This window comes from Poecilia mexicana, unplaced genomic scaffold, assembly GCF_051168715.1.
Source record: "Poecilia mexicana isolate PSO_F unplaced genomic scaffold, ASM5116871v1 scaffold_3, whole genome shotgun sequence".
Taxonomy (NCBI): Eukaryota; Metazoa; Chordata; class Actinopteri; order Cyprinodontiformes; family Poeciliidae; genus Poecilia; species Poecilia mexicana.
The window spans coordinates 19,277,590-19,292,548 of NW_028263372.1; the positions used below are offsets into that span (position 1 = coordinate 19,277,590).

Genomic DNA, 14,959 nt, shown 5'->3' on the forward strand with positions numbered 1-14,959 from the left:
TAGCTGTGACCAAAACCTTTGCTCACCTTCATGCCTTTCCTGTCGCTCCTCTCTGCAGAGTCCTCTGCCTCTACAGAGTAGAAACCTGGGAAGGGCGTAAAGGGGTTGACCCTGGGGCGACACGAGCCTGAAAACGTCCCCATCAGGCTGGAGATGCTTCGCAGAGTCGCGGTGGTGTTTGGTGACAGTGACGAGTCCGTCAGCAGCTCTGACACGAGGTTCCTGGCCTCGTTGATGACTGAGAGATCCACACCATTCCCACTCACTGCACCCTGCCACACGAACCCAAACAAAACACCCAGTTAGGAAGGAGAGGCGCTCTCAGAAGGGTACGGGGGTGGGGGGCTCTTTAATGTCTTTAATGATGAGCATTATTTGTTGCCATATGTGGTCCTATTGTTGAGAGAAAGTCTTTGCTTCCCCTAACCCAGTCAGAGGTAGATGGTGACAATTTAATTTCTGTTTGCTAATGCAGAGGGGGGGAAAAAAAGTATAAAACATATCAATGATTTTCATGGTAAATATTGTTCTAATGGGAGGCATTAATTAACCTGAAACTCACACCAGATGGCACTAACAAACTCTAAGATACAGAAAAACCAAAATGAACTAATCCACAAAATAAGAGTGCAAAAGAGGGAAATTAGGAAGGAAAGGACGTGCGAAAAGAAAAAAAAAAATAGAAATATGTCAGCATTTAAAGGCGTTCCTGCTCCCAAATGTAAAGACCTGAGAAAACTATACAGCAATGTACTGATATCAGAAATAATAATCTGTACTTTTGAATACTTAAGGACTTTCAATAACTTGAATAAACGTTTGACCAAGCAACTTTTACTTGTAGTTGACTAAGATTTGCTCATGGCTATAAATACTTTTACTCAAGTACTAGGGTTGAGTACTTTGTCTACCACTGCTCACCACCAAGGCAGTGCACAAGAAGAACCTCATGGTAGGTGAAAGTAAATAGCAAAGAGCAAAACAAACTAATCGTAGTGGTTGCAAACATATTCCTAAACTTCCGAATGTTTCAGTGAGCATCATTCTACCCTAAACCAACCAAAGTTTAACTCTTTGAAACTCAGTGCTAAAACATAGATCAGTAAAGTTTGTGCATGAAAACATCATGGTGTGGAGCTATTTATCAGTAAATACAACTCCACATAACTGGGAGGATGAAAGTAAAGTACGCACTGTGTAGTCAGTAACGAAATGAGAAATGTTTAATAAGAATCTGGAGATAAAACCATTTTTTTCAGCAAGATAATGTTCCCAACAAATCTCTACATACGTTAAAAAAAAACGATCCTAGAATGGCCCAGTCAATTACCAGAGTTTAAGCTGAATCAAAGCCAACCCCTCTCCACACAGGAAAGTTTGGGATGTATTCATTACATTTCATTTATAACAAATATTCCTTTTGCTGTTCAAATGGACTGCATACATTTCTGCTCCACTTGGTTTTTTTGTTTGTGTGAATAACTTAGGTTGTTAACATGTGAGAATTTTAGGGCAAAAGCCATAGGAAAATATTTACTGAGAAAAACATTGGAGAGTTCATTATTTATTATCATTGTTAACTTCCTCTCCAAGTTCATTCCCCTCATTCTTTCTCTTCCTCTGGGCTCTTACAAAATAAGACAGAAGTGATAAAAAAAAAAATAAAAAAAAAAAAGATTTTAGGGGGGAAAAAAACATCTATATTCCATTTTGAAAGTAGGGAGCTTTGCATAAATCAAAAGTCAAATGTCATAAATTGTAAGAGAAATCCACCACAGTGTAATCCTTTATTTTTGGACAGCTTTCATAACAGAAAATGTTCCTATTGGATCAACTTTGTCAAGAACACAAGCAAACAATGACTTTTGGCCTCTGGCAGCTGAATTCTTTGGCAGATTACACAAATAGTTTAAACGGTACACATAAATGTCTGAGTGAAATTAAAAAAAAAAAAAAAAAGTGCCACGATTCAAGGGTCATTCATTGTATGGAGGGTTTTACACAATGTGGAGTAAAAATGTGAGGAAGTGCTAAAGGTGAGTTCATCTCTTTGAAAAGAAGAATATTTCCTGATTGACCTTTAAACTCAAAAACCGAGCCGAAGGAAACGCAGTACCGACCTGATACTGTGGCTTGTACCAGTGTTTCAGATCCCAGTCCCACAAGATCATCTGAAAAACACAAGTACAGCTGTCAGTCAAACATCAACACATACATGCTCATAAGTTACAGAAAATATGGCAAGTATCCACAGGCCTCGACCTGTGCTCCACTTTGAGCCCCCTCCAAAGGGGGCACAGGCAGGTCAGGAGCAGAGCTGCACAGCCTCTGCTAGTTTATTCTGCCTGTTATCTAAACACACAGTGTAGTAAAAGTTCACATTAAGGATTTCCTGCACCACTTCATGCACTCTCTCCTCTCCAGGTACCGTTTGGCCGCGCACTGCACACAGAGGCCTTTCACTGAGAGCAGAAAGCAGAAAAGCAAACCACTAAAACCACCATGGTGCGTCTACAATGGAGTTATGAGATCTTATCGAGCGCCGACTACGTCAATCGGCAGCATTTCCATGCTATCTGTTGGTACCCATGCAAGAGCTCTCACACTTTACAGCACAGCACGGTCAAAGCTGGCACAGGTTGTGTAACACTACACGGGTGAACCTGAAATAACCTGATCTCCAGTGTCAAGTATGATTGTGACATAAATCAAGCAGATATTAATTGCTCAAGATAGCATTTAAGCAGGGTTTCGTGCATGTTTTTATTGTTTTATTTGCCATACATACAATGGAAAGGGAGGGAGGAGCTTTAAATTTAGCTCCTTTTTAGTTTGTCTTTGATTAAAGGGGAAAAGTTGTAATGTATTGGCTGTTGTTATTATGGCTCACCACCCAGGGCTCCATGACATCATAGGGCGGCGAAATAAGAAAAAAAAAGTTAACTGGTTCTCAAAAGACTTTTTTTAATTGCCTATATGTATATCTAATAATGAGCAAATATTATTTAGTCTTTTCTAATTTAAAATATCCTGGTTAGACCTGAACTTAATTATTCTGCTATGTTCAATCTTTTTCACAGCTTTAGTTTTGCTTTAGATTGATTCAAGCATGAAAGGGACAAACAAATGGACAAAGAAACCTGACTGGCCCTGATTTGACATTGCTGACAGATTCTAAAAAAATACATATAGCCTATTTAATTTGCGAATCTAAAAATACAAAGGTGTCAGATACAGATACAGTTTGCCCATTTCTTCAAATCATGCAAAAACTTCCAATACTGTCACAGTGGATTAAGCCATCACGTAATCTCCATTTCTGCCACAAGGGGGACAGGACTGATTTCTAAAATAAAAAGCTCTTCCACGCAGCACCACACAATCCCAACATGTAAACATACAGTCATGGATAAACAAGGCAGACAATGTCATATTAAAAGTATAAAAAAAATAAATAAATAAAATCAAAATCACATCTCTTCTAGGTAGATTATTTTATTTATGAGATATCACTATCTGAGAACACCATGGACTCTATTTACAACTTAAACATGTAGTTCTAAGAGAGGGCAAGTCAAATCTATGACTACTTTTGTTAAATAGATCAGTGGGTCCACTCCTTCTAATCAGTACCTGCTTCATTGATCAAAGCGGGATGTTGGGTGTTTGTCATCAGCATCTGTACAATGCTGCCAAACATTTAATATGGCAAATAAGCCCTGCCATGGCAACCCGACATAGAGGCCAGCAAACAATGATCCGCACACCATGGCAACCAGATGGCGGGAGAAGGCCGTAGAACAGAGTTGCTGGCCTTCTGCTTGTTTACAGAGAGAGACGGAAGAGCTGAAACAGAGGCGGACATTAAAGAAGGGACAAGAATAGAAGACATAGAGAAGAATAAAGTGAGATACGGTAGATATTAGATTCCACATAAGATCTTGAGGCAGCCAGACACTCTCAAATGTCTGCTGTCACACAATAGAGCGCACCGAGTGCACAATCTGCACAGCCATCCTAGCATGCATTTCATTTAACCTCTGCACAATCGCTACACAAGCCACACACACGCACGCACACACGCGCAAAACAGAAAACTTTTCTAACTTGGCCCGACACAGGAAGAGGTGGAACAGTGGAACCGCCACAACTGTCCCCACAATTGTAGTCGAGACTCAAATTTGCTGTTGCAAATGTTGACATAAAATCTAACGGTAACACTTCATTTGAAGGGGGGGTGAATAAGGCTGACATGACACTGTCATACACAAGACATAACACATGTCATGAACATGAATAAGTCTTCATGAATATTTATGACTGTTGTCACAAAGCGTCATTCGGTAAATTATGACACTTTTAATACAAAGTTGACATTATTCAAAATGTCTTTGTTATGACAACTTGACATTAACCAAGAAATCATTATTGATATGAATTTGTTATAAAAGTATTACTGATTGCACTTTAAAAATTAGGTAACTTTACATTATTAAAGGTAAAGTTTAAACAGTAATGATTTCTTGATTAATGTCAAGTTGTCATAACAAAGACATTTTGAATAATGTCAACTTAAAAGTGTCATAATTTACCGAATGACGCTTTATGACAACAGTCATAAATATTCATGAAGGCTTATTCATGTTCATGACAGGTGTTATGTCAGTCTTATTCACCCCCCTTCAAATAAAGTGTTACGAATCTTACAATGAACAGATGTTTTTTTGTTTTTGTTTTTTTCTTTTAGAGATCGCATAAAAACACAACAAAGAAATAAGTGACTCAGACACCTGTGCTCATGAATCTTCATAAACACATCATGCGGTGTCCTTTATAAACTAAAGCAGCTGTGAAACAGACATCAACACTTTGACGTCTTTTTATTCACGTAGTTCCGTAATTTTCCCAATTTAATCTTAAAAGAAAACAACCAGTTGAGTGGAGCATCTCTTTCCTCCTCATTTTAAAACATAAAAGTGTGTTCGACGGCTCCCTTTCGTCCTACAAAATATCCATATGGCTTCGAAGGAAATAAAGTTGTTTTTATATGAATTTTTCTATTTTTAAACATTTACAACCGGTCATATCTCATGCCCCTGTGATTCTGTGCGACACCGTGGGCAAACTTGCATGAGCACGTACATAAAGGTGATTTATAGATCATATCATTTCAGACAAAAAAAAAAATCCCCACCATTTATTTATGCACCCTTTTCTAATATGTAGCAGACAAACAGAGTCAGAAGGTGTATGCATAAAAAAAAATATAAGGCACAAGTTTAGGAACCGAATTAAAAATTGTAAAAATACACACACACATGCATATAAACAAACACAGGTATGCGCTATAACAAAAAAAAAAGTCATCACTCGCACAATATTTCAATTTGAAATGGATCGTAAATATTTCCTAACTGGAGTCAATAAACCTGTGCAAGCCATTAGACGGCCAGTTAGTTACACCCCTGTGTCATATTAGCCTGTGCCTGCAGTGTGAGAGGTGCGAGAACTGATAAAAACATGCTAATAAGACGGTGTCGGGGGTGGGGGTGGGGGTGGCGGCGGGGGGAACCTATCAATGCTACGTAGGCAGGCGGCTCATTTGTATGGAGAGAAGCAGAGCAATGCTGACGTCAATCTGCAGCGACATACAGCGTCAGCAGCAGCCCACCACACATGCACACGCCGATGATGAGGTCTAGGCTCCTGGCTGTCAAGACATCCAGTGAAAATAAGATGATGTACTGTACAGGCAGAGAGAGACGGAGGGAAAGGACATCGTTACACACGTGATGTTCACGAAGAGGAGCAAAGCAGAGGAGACGTCTGGAGACTATGTTTAGTTATGGAAGCAGTGTAGCTCTGTGGCTGCCAAGGTTTTCAAGAGAAAAAAAAAAACAAAACCAAAAAAAAAAAACCAAGCACACTCTTTAAGCACACAAAACAATTAATATATACGCTTCTGGAAACTGAAATATTTTTCTAAAAAATTAACGCTCTGTGTCTGCAGGGGAAAGGCAATATAGACCCAAACACAGATGATGTTTTTATTGCAATCATAATAGAAGTGACAATAAAACCTATTATATAACTGAACACAGTGTTCTACTTCTTTACAGCACCAATTTGGTAGAGCACTTGTTATTAATGATTGCACTTAATTATATTTTAAGACATAAATGCAGCATTGATGCCTTCATTGTGGGTAAATTGATAGTTTTAAAACCAACGGTAGCGATTCTGCTGGACCATCAATTTCTTGGAGATTCAAACACATCAAGTTTAAGATGTCATCAAGACAGGACGAACAATCGCTGTCATGGTAATTAGATTTCATTGTTATGATGCACAATAAAGTTTTCCCTAAGAGTTTGTTTTACCAAAAGGCAAATGGGATACGCTTACTGGGATACTGCTTGTTTGCAGTTTTCTAACTGATATAACCAGAGGACCAGGCTTGCCGTGTTACATGTTGAAGAAAACCACTCTTCCTCAGTGAAATTAGGCAGACAATCAAGAGGTCTTGTAAAAATATTTTTTGCAACAGCGCTGACTGGCACAGCAGCCATTCACAGATTAACAGGCGCAGTTGGGTAATTACAAGATAACAGGGCCCTTGAGGCTATCCCAGTGTCTTCAGGGCAAACTGGCAAGAATATAGAAATATTCTTTAACTAAACAGTCTGCCCAAAAGTCTGTCCAACCATTGACTGGCTGTACCCCAAAGAGAGGAGTTAAGAAAGACTGTAAATGTTTGCCTTGATGACAGGTAGACAGCTATAGTTTCCACTATTCATGCACAATATGGTGTATATGGCATTTGAACAATTAAAATAGGCAGTTATAAGCATTTATAGAGAGGTTCTTAAGTATTCAAGGAGTTTATCTATTCACGAGTGGTCCCTAGTTGTTGTAAATACCTGAAGTAAATACCTATATGTATATAGATATAAAGCTGCACAATGGCACAGTTGGTAGCACAGTTGCCTTGCAAGCCAGAAAGCACCCGTTCAAATTCTCTCCAGGGATCTTTCTGCATGGAGATTGCAAGTTTTCCCCATGCACACCTGAATCAAATGACTGAATTACCTCCTAAGTATTGTCTCAAGTTCTCCAGAGTACAGCTAATGACCTGATTATTTGACTGGCGTGCTGAAGCAGAGACACATCTAAATGAAGCAAGCCACTGGCTCTTGAGGACTGGAGTTGCATACCCCAAGGTATGAGTGTGTGCATGGTTCTTTGCCCTGTGTATCTCTTGTGTTGCCCTGTGATGGATTGTTGACCTGTCCAGAGTGTACCTTCCCCGTTACCCAATGACCACTGGAGACAGGCACCAGGACTCCTGTGGCCCCACAAGGTTAAGTGGGTATAGGCAATGGATGAATATGTGTATATAGATGTAAGAAAAGGAATGTTTTTCACATCCAAAGACTCTAAAAGCAGCTGGTGCACAAAGGTACACCAACAGTTTAATGGGGAGATCACTATGCCCCAAAAGACCTCACCATGAGCACAAGTGATTAGGTGCAGCAGTTCACTTTGAGTTAGTGCGTATGAGTAATTACTTTATGGTCTTCATGTTTTTATTTTAAGTACTAAAAAACAATCCTCCAAAATATAAGCCTACGGTATTTGAACCTAGCAGCACAGATATTACACATTAAATGTGAACCTGAAAAAACATGTTACAATGTGAACAGAGGAGCCTTTCTGTGGCGCAGAAACACATTGTGCTTTTCACTTCATCAAGCTGTCCAGGTGTTGCATGTCTAAATGTTTTATTCAACTTGTTGCTGAGTTTTTTTGTCATTTGACACGCCTGCAGTGACTCACTGTTACACCGTGTGAAAGCAGTTTCCAAGAAAAATCATTTGCTTCCTCTTCACAGCTTCGCATCTACACCACAGCACATGAGGGCAATATGCTTACCAACATGTAGGCTGGACCAATAATCAAAGATTGCTAAATTATAACACATTAAACTTTGAACGCTGACTTGACCCTTGTCACAGTGTAGAGTTAAATGCTCAAACCTATCCGGAGTTTTGTATCTCCAGTAAACAGATTCTCAATATACTTCAATTGCAGTAAGCTTCATAGCGTTGAACTGATGCATTGAAAACGTCATGGATAAACGTTAGCAATAGGGTAACATTTACAACTCAACAGGGTCCACACCTGCGGCACGCAATTGTTCCTCAGGGTCCAGACCCAAGCAAACCATAAAACAAGGGACTGGTTTTTACCAGACTAGTGCAGGTATCCTAAAAGTCTTCTAAGAGGAACCCTGTGCTCAATAAAAACAAAACAAAGCCCCAATCACCCACTTAAGAACAACTAACAAGAGAATAGGTTGCATCTTAATTTGTTTGCCAATTTTATTTGAGAGTTGTATTGACGTTAATGGACCAAAGCCTCTGAGTTTCTGAACTTTTATGTATGTTGATATTGATTGCTCAGTGTCTTCATGTCGTTTTTATTTTCCTGTGACTCATCAGGAACTCTGGTTTGCATCTGGTTTTAGCCATGTTCAGATTTACATAACTTCATTTGCAAATGAGGCCCACTCTGTTAGTGGAAAAGTTCCGCTTCTCAGCGTGGACTCTGTTAGCAACATCATGTTGGCATATTACATTAAAAATCCCACCAAGTGAATTTATTGTGCAGCTTTTTAAAGTAACCTTTGGAACTCTTTGTCCTCTGTGTTGTCCAAGAATGTGAATTTTTATGAAGTTAACTAAATCTATCTGAAACCTCATCTAAAAATAGCACCAGAAATAACAGGAAGCTAAAGGAATTTGGATAGGACTAAATGACTGATCAGCTGCCGGAGTGATCCAACATCCAACCCTGTCTGGCCTACATCAACAACGCTTTCTTTCCACAAAGAAGAAGTGTAAACTTGTAGTCAGTTAAAGTTTACTGCTACAAAAACAGCGGTGCTTGCAGCTCTCTCATCTTCTGTCTCACAGGCACAGCATGTGGTTTTACTAGGGCACTTTGTTTACATGATTTAGTAGAAGAACGGCACGCAGCCTTTAGACACACACCTGCATGATACTGGTTGCTATCCGTACGATCAGAGAGCGCTGCTTTTGTCTGAGGAATTATGGTATGTACCTTAAAAGTCATGCTCTGCTTTTATAGTGGCAGGGGAGCAAAATCCTGACTGGCAAAAAGTCCCATTTGCAGGACCGTGTCTTTCTCCATTGTCTCTGCTTTGAGAAACAATGGAGAAAGACACTTAAAGACTCAAGCAGACTTTCCTCTATGTTGCTTTTATTAGGCCTCCAACCAAAAGTACAACCATTTGCACTTCCTGTAGCGATAATTCTGAGCTCCTGCTGCCTTTACTGCCTCCAACGTAAAGACATACAAGATCAAAATTAAGCTCAAAATTATTTGTGGCCCTTGCCGGTTCAGATCGAAATTATTTCCATTGAACTGAGAAATTTGTTTTGGTTAAAAAGTGACAAGTATTTAGTTGTTTTTTTTTAAGGTTTTTTGGCTCTAGTGGCCTTTATTTGAAAGTGCTATGAGAGGAAAATAGGGTAATAAGAGAGAAGGAAGACATGCGGCAAAGGTAACCAGGCAGGGAATCGAACCTGTGACGGCCACCTCGAGGACTAAGGCCTCCTTATACACAAGTATATTCTAATAAGAAATTCTCAATAATTGATATTAAAGCCATCAAATCTTTCGTAACGTTTACTGTTACATAAATATACTTTTGTATGAAATTTAGCCAAAGGAAATTTTTTAACATTTAAATTCAGTTCTATATCTTTTCCTTTTTTCCAACAAATATTTTGATTATTCCAAAAAAAAGTATCAAAGTGAGGTATATCAATAAAGAGCCATGCACCTAACCCGTTGTAGTTACTTTTAGTTTTACTAATGCTGTGTTGTAGCCGTTTTACTGCAGGAACGTAGTTCTGCACTAAATATTTCAAAGAGCAACATTTAGATCAACTGAATCTAAATGAAAGAAAACGAGCTGGAGTAGGAAAGGAGTCCCTGCTCTGTTACAGATGGAAACCAGTCACAGTCAGAAGGTTAAAAGGAAGGACAATGCCGACAAGTCAATAAATCCAGGTAAACATTTCACGAGTAGAAAGATGGTTATCAGGGAAAAATTCTTGAGGTCACGCTGCACTGATCTGAGATCTGTCAGCAACACATTCTTATTGTCAATGACGAGTCTTTAGATGCACGTTCATAGGAAGAATGCATCACCGGTGAATCTAGTAAAAAACAAAAAAATGTTTGCATAAAGTCAATTCACATGTACCGACTGGGGCTGATGAGGAAACAGCCACGAAATGCAGTCAAAATTTATACGTTATTTAAGTGAGTGTGAGATTTCGAAAATTCTGAGTTTGTGTGAAGGTTTATCTAATTATATCAAGTTGTACTATTTTAACTCTGATTATGTCACAATCCAACTAAATGAACACATTTGCAATATTGTATGTATGATTTCCAGCTTGAGGAAACATGAACACAAATAAGACTAAAATGCATCACCATTAAACTTCAGAATCAAGGTAAAGAGGATTATTTGTACTTGTGTGATTGTCCTACATAATGTCCAAATTACAACGTGGAAGTAAAAAACATTTAAAAAAAAATAGCCACTTAATGCTGGGGATACTAAACAGAAGGCAGAGGGAGGATAAGAGGTCACCTTATTGACCTCTGACATAATATAAATAACCCATCAAAACGACTGGAAATTCAAATAAATTTTTCTCACATTTTTATTAAAAATAAATTACACCATGAAATAGTTTTCGAAACTGAAGAGTTAGAGACAGAGGACAGAATTATATGTAAAAATTTTAATCTGAAAAATAAGAAAAACTGTGAAGATAAGTAAGTGTTATCTTATTAATGAAAATGTCTGAGCAAGACTATTAGCTTTGGCTCGTATAATGCATTTCTGTAGGCTTGCTGCTGCTGCTGATCACACAAAGTGGAGCTTTCACAACGAGAAAAAACAACACACAGGAACAACAAAAATGCCACAATATGAGTAAGGTCAACCCCAGTGCGTCACTGATGAACTTTTTCCCACAATGGTATGTTTCATGCTCAAACAGCCTGAAACATTTTTTTTTTTTTTTTTTTACTGTTCGAGACACCCAAACTCAGCAGGAAGCTACCAAATGCTGGCAAAATACAGTCTGCATACCACATAAGAAGAAAAACAAATGAAGTTCTATTTGAATGTGAGTGACAACGTGGCTGTTTCTGCTTCCCATTCCTTCTTGTTGTAAAGACTGTGCTAAAATAAAAGTCAGAAAATGTTAACCACATGTATAAACTGTTAAAAGATAGGAAACAGTTGCTGAAGATTTGTTTGGACGTACTGTTTAAAAGGGTGCCTGTTAAAGTCGCAGTCGCTTGTCAGGTAGACTCTGGTGTCTTGGCCGTGTCACCATTTCCATTCTAAACTTCTGTGTTTTGCTTTAAGAAAAGGATTTAAAAAAAATAATAAAAATAACCACCCAGAGGGATTTTCAGATGGGAGCCAGATTTACTTTAAGATGTTTTAAAAACTTTTAAGCAAGAAAAAAAAAAAATATGTCACTGCATATAACACACATAAAGGGTTTTCATCCATGCGTGACTTTGGCCCCACATTTACTAGAAACCACTCTGTAAATCATGCCCCTATAAATAGTGGTAGACAGTGAGCAGTGCCGGCTGTGCAGGCAGGTTACATTTTATCTGGGTCCACATTTTCTGTTGACCTGAAATGCAGCAATTCATCGCTATCGCACAAGATTGGGCATGTGTGACCTTTGGAGATAGGTGGCATCCAGCCCAAGTGTAAATAGTACGAATGATACGTCTCAAAAGTTCTTTCTGCCGACACTAATTTGCAAGGTCATAAAAAAAAATAAAAAAAACAAGTATTAAAACTACAAATTAATAAAAGGGGTGCTCACTTTGTGAAACCAGTCTTAGTGTCGTTTCAAGATATGAAAAGAGGAAAACAAAACGAGTTTTATTTTATTGGTACAGCATGTACCTGCAGCCTGTTTTTCTTTTCTTAAAGCTGTACTTCCTGCTGTCGACGTTAATCCAAGGTTTTGTTTACACTAAAGCACCGAAGGTTAGTAATATCAAAGCCTGAGTGTGTGCCAGGGGACAAAGGTCATCTCAATCCAAGAGTTTTCTTTTAAACCGTCTCCAAGCTGTCATGTTCCAAGTAAAAATCATAAACCCAGTTAAGCTTCACACAGAGATGTTTGCTCACATTAAATATTTAAGTCTATGTGACACAGATGCCTACAGCAGACGTGGTGATTCCATCAGAAGTTAAGGTTTTTAGTCTGTTCATTAAGCTGTGCACTTTCGCTCTCCTTTCTCTTTGAAAACTGCTGAAATGCTAATGTTGTTAAGTTTTACAATCAAGTCGTACAATGACACAATAAACTGGCCAACCAAACCTGAGCCAGCTAGAATAAAACGATAAACTCAGATTACATTCATACCATGTGTTTGCTGTGTCACACTTTTCTATAGCGTGTTGACTGAAAATGTCAGACAACTTTGTTTTTTTCTTTAATGGAGAGGTTTGGGCTACACATAACTGATTAACATAACTTATTCATTTATAAATATTTATGAACTTAAACATTTTTATCTTAACACTAAAAATTACACTATTTACATTAATAAAGAAGAAAAATGCTAGAACTGGTGTCTATGACTTTATGTCAACCACAGAAAGTTTGAATTACCGGCATAGAGCACCCTCCTTGAGCATAAATATGCAAAAAAAAAAAAAAAAATACCATGGCAATTCTGACGCAACACTTAATTAGAGTTAAGCCCAAATTCTTTTAGACCCCTAATAAATTTAGTTGATTAATTATTAATTTTTTTATTCAAACACAAAATTTGCTTCTGGCAGAAAATTAAAAGGGTATTTATAAAAAGATAAACAAATGGAGAAAAAAATTTGTGGGGTGGGAGAGGAAATAATGTTTGGTTTCTTTAAATTTTAGTTTGTTTTGTTTTAAATGGCATGTTCGAAATCTCCTATAGCCTTATTCTATAACCTTCTGAAATTTTGAAAAATTGTTTTTTTTCCTGAAGGACTGCAAGTCTTTGAGGTTGGAAGGCCTACCCGCCATTACCCTAATCTTTAGTTCCCCACATAGATTCTTTAGCAGATTCGGGACTCTGGCCAGGCCATTTCAATAACTAATATTATTCCAGTCAAGAGGAAACATGCTTTTAATTTTCAAAGATTAAGTCTCAATCTGGGAGAAAATGAATAAATCTGGGCTTTTTATGCTAATTCAGAGTGTTTCTGAAATTTTAATTATCAATTAATGGCTTTATATTTTATTATTTTGAGGTACACATATAATAAAACACAGAGGCCTAGTTCTCTTAGCTCCTCTCCAAAATGAGAAACACAGAAGAACATTCCATTCAATTACAAAAGACATGTGTTGATTTTCACAGAACAACAAACAGCCAAAAGAAAATAGCCATTAGTTTAAACGTGCCTACGGTAACAGTCGTAAAAGCAAATACAGATTGCAAAACAACTGGATCTGTGACAAACAAGGCTGGATAAGGACCCAACGTTATCTTCTCATCACATGTACTGAAGAGGATTTTAAGGAGGAAAACAGAAGCTCAATATCAGTCTATGCAAACTGCAATAAAATATGACTTTTTGTACTGGGTCAGCACACTTGACATGCTTCATGCCCTCTGCACAAACTTTTTTTTTTTTTTTTTTTTTTGACCACTAAGGAGCTTCAGAGTAACATATACTTCAGCAGCTGGTAGATCTGAGAACAACAGGAAGGTTATACCTGATATGGACATGAGAGCTCGACGAGGAAAGGCTCGAAGCCTTGTAAGGGAACATCTGGTTTTATCATGGAATCAGTGCAGGCTCCTCTCATAAACACAACCTAACGCCTGAGCCCTGGAGCTCTGGCCAATAACAAGCATGTGAACACAAACCCCATCCATCAGGGCCGAGCACCAGCAGGAGGAGTTCACGGGGAAGTGGAGAGAGAGAAAGAGAGAGGGAAACGGAGGGGAACAGCGAGAGAAGAGATCACAACAGAGGTGAAGTAAATCATTTACAAGCCAGTGAGCGACACAGGCTGCAGACAGCTTCTTGTTTTGCCTTCTCGGATGTCGCAATCCGCAAAGTTGCTACAAAAGTAGTATTAGGGAGCCTCGCATTAGACACTTGCAGCGTTAAAGGTTAAACTCAACGGAGAGTGGGACGCTCTAATTCATCTCAAAGTCAATCAGCCGGATAATTCAAGCTAAATCAAAACAAATAATCCGACAGGGAGAAAATATGATAATCGCTTCAACAAATTCGGTTCATTAGACTGGATAAGTTCTCGGCGAGAAGCTGGTTGGCTGTTCTATAGTAACTGCAGACATGTTTCCGCTTGTTCTTCTTTGCTCTGTTGATCTTTATGCGAAGGTCTGGGTAGGATCACAGAAATAAAGGTCAGGATCACGGATGTCCTTCTCAAAGACGTCTCACAGGAAGCAATTTATCGTCGCAGGCTACATGTCTATGAAATATCGGTAGGAATTTTAGGCATAGCGCAAAAAATGTGCTACCACAAATAAAAAGCAATGAGATTAGATAATCAAGATAGAATGTTTTGGCAAATACATTTGTTTCACAGTATTTTAACTCTCAGGTTCTTTCGGTGTATTTCACATGATTCTTTTTAGTATGTCTGCTAAAATTCCTGAAGACAGTCTACATGAAACCCTATTTAAAAATATGATTTGCAAGAACAATGGCTAATCACCCAAAAAAAAAAAAAAAAAAAAGCATCCACATATCTAGTTTTCCAGCCAAACCAAACAACCAAATGCTTTCCCTTCTCCATGAATACAACACTCTACATCTGTTTTGTTCAGACATCCAAAACCATAAAAACTGTCT

The 14,959-nt window shown here is 38.3% G+C and overlaps 1 protein-coding gene across 1 annotated transcript in view; it reads right to left on the minus strand.

The window, feature by feature from the left end:
• pde3b (phosphodiesterase 3B) overlaps positions 1-14,959 on the minus strand; it is a 49,847-nt gene that overhangs the window by 16,464 nt on the left and 18,424 nt on the right. The window contains exons 2-3 of the mRNA XM_014993556.2: positions 2,121-2,171; positions 27-272 (exon numbers count right to left, since the gene is read on the minus strand). Of these exons, the coding sequence (XP_014849042.2) occupies positions 27-272; positions 2,121-2,171 (297 nt within the window). The remainder of the gene's footprint in view (positions 1-26; positions 273-2,120; positions 2,172-14,959) is intronic.